General features: G+C 35.4%; 1 protein-coding gene across 1 annotated transcript in view; it reads right to left on the bottom strand.

The window, feature by feature from the left end:
* Positions 1 to 622: 622 nt before the first annotated feature.
* The window catches only part of LOC123501566 (kallikrein-8-like), an 8,761-nt gene continuing 6,883 nt past the window's right edge, over positions 623 to 2,500 (bottom strand). Inside the window, exon 4 of the mRNA XM_045250467.1 lies at positions 623 to 784. Coding sequence (XP_045106402.1) covers positions 764 to 784 — 21 coding nt within the window. The 3' untranslated portion in view covers positions 623 to 763. The remainder of the gene's footprint in view (positions 785 to 2,500) is intronic.

Below are 2,500 nucleotides of genomic sequence, written 5' to 3'. Positions count from 1 at the left end.
AACACGTCATGCTACTGAAGGGGTTAGGAAGAGCTAATGGGGATTTTGTAAGTAATTCTAAGGTGATCTAAGACACCCATTAGTAATTCTTAAGGGTGTAAACAATTTTGGTGTATATTGGGCGTTTCTACTCAGCCCTCGCCAGAAGTGAGCTATTTAATTTTGTATTTCTATTGAATATATTTTATTGTATTTTGATTTAGTTAAGCTTACTCTCTCTCTCTCTCTCTCTCTCTCTCTCTCTCTCTCTCTCTCTCTCTCTCTCTCTCTCTCTCTCTCTCTCTCTCTCTCTCTCTCTCTCTCTCTCGGTCAAGGAAAACATTATTTAAATAGTAAATTTTATTAATACTACAAACTTTTATTAGAGAAAACTTTAATTAGAGAAAACTTTAATTAGAGAAAACTTTCGTGACTTTAATTTTGTTGTTGTTTTTGTTGATTAAAGAAAAAAGTTATTCTGGCCAAGACACGTAATCTCTCTCTCTCTCTCTCTCTCTCTCTCTCTCTCTCTCTCTAAACCCTAACTTCAACAAAAAAACAGTAAAACACCTTTAAAAACACTCTCAGCCCCCTCTCAGCCCCTCTCAGCCCCTCTCAGCCCTCTCTCACCCCGACGCCCCCTCTCACACGCCCCCCATCACTTCTTCAATCCACCCTATATACTCTCCAACCCTCGTGTACACCCCATAGCTCTTCTTGTCTCCACAACCTGCCCCAAAGGATGTCACGCCTTGCAAAGTGTAAGTTCCTGAGTCCTCACAAACTAGAGGTCCTCCTGAGTCACCTGAGGGAGAGAGGGAGAGGGAGAGGTTAGGCAGGAGTGGGAATGTTAAGGGTTATATAGGAGTAGGGGTGGTGTGAGGGAGTGGGGAGAGAGAGAGAGGGGGTAGGGGGTTATTGGGAGAGAGAGAGAGAGGAGGGAGAGAGGGAGGTGAGTGTGTGTGTGTGTGTGAGAGAGAGAGAGAGAGAGAGAGAGAGAGAGAGAGAGAGAGAGAGAGAGAGATTTTGAGTGCATTTTGAGTGTTTTGAGTGAATTTTGAGTGCAGAGTGTTTTGAGTGCATTTTTGAAGGTTTTGATTGCGATTTGATTGTTTTGAGTGCATTTTGCGTGCATTTTGATTATTTTGAGTGCATTTTGATTATTTTGAGTGCATTTTGAAGATTTTGAGTGCAATTTGAAGATTTTGAGAGCATTTTGAAAATTTTGAGAGCAATTTGAATATTTTGAGTGCATTTTGAAGATTTTGAGTGCATTTTGAAGATTTTGAGAGCATTTTGAAGATTTTGAGTGCATTTTGAAGATTTTGAGAGCATTTTGAAAGTTTTGAGAGCATTTTGAAGATTTTGAGTGCATTTTGAAGATTTTGAGAGCATTTTGAAGATTTTGAGAGCATTTTGAAGATTTTGAGTGCATTTTGAAGATTTTGAGAGCATTTTGAAAGTTTTGAGAGCATTTTGAAGATTTTGAGTGCATTTTGAAGATTTTGAGAGCATTTTGAAGATTTTGAGTGCATTTTGAAGATTTTGAGAGCATTTTGAAGATTTTGAGTGCATTTTGAAGATATTGAGAGCATTTTGAAGATTTTGAGAGCATTTTGAAGATTTTGAGTGCATTTTGAAGATTTTGAGAGCATTTGAAGATTTTGAGTGCATTTGAAGATTTTGAGAGCATTTGAAGATTTTGAGTGCATTTGAAGATATTGAGAGCATTTTGAAGATTTTGAGAGCATTTTGAAGATTTTGAGTGCATTTTGAAGATTTTGAGAGCATTTTGAAAGTTTTGAGAGCATTTTGAAGATTTTGAGTGCATTTTGAAGATTTTGAGAGCATTTTGAAGATTTTGAGAGCATTTTGAAAGTTTTGAGAGCATTTTGAAGATTTTGAGTGCATTTTGAAGATTTTGAGTGCATTTTGAAAATTTTGAGAGCATTTTGAAGATTTTGAGTGCATTTTGAAGATTTTGAGAGCATTTTGAAAGTTTTGAGAGCATTTTGAAGATTTTGAGTGCATTTTGAAGATTTTAAGAGCATTTTGAAGATTTTGAGTGCATTTTGAAGATTTTGAGAGCATTTTGAAGATTTTGAGAGCAATTTGAATATTTTGAGTGCATTTTGAAGCTTTTGAGAGCATTTTGTAGATTTTGAGTGCATTTTGAAGATTTTGAATGCATTTTGAAGATTTTGAGAGCAATTTGAATATTTTGAGTGCATTTTGAAGCTTTTGGGAGCATTTTGAAGATTTTGAGAGCATTTTGAAGATTTTGAGAGCATTTTGAAGATTTTGAATGCATTTTGAAGATTTTGAGTGCATTTTGAAGATTTTGAGTGCATTTTGAAGATTTTGAGAGCATTTTGAAAATTTTGAGAGCATTTTGAAGATTTTGAGTGTATTTTGAAGATTTTGAGTGCATTTTGAAGATTTTGAGAGCATTTTGAAGATTTTGAGAGCATTTTGAAGATTTTGAGTGCATTTTGAAGATTTTGAGTGCATTTTGAAGATT

Source organism: Portunus trituberculatus, chromosome 2 (genome assembly GCF_017591435.1).
Source record: "Portunus trituberculatus isolate SZX2019 chromosome 2, ASM1759143v1, whole genome shotgun sequence".
Lineage (NCBI taxonomy): Eukaryota > Metazoa > Arthropoda > Malacostraca > Decapoda > Portunidae > Portunus > Portunus trituberculatus.
The sequence above is the reverse complement of the archived record's forward strand: the minus strand, read 5'-3'. Positions and strand labels throughout refer to the sequence as shown.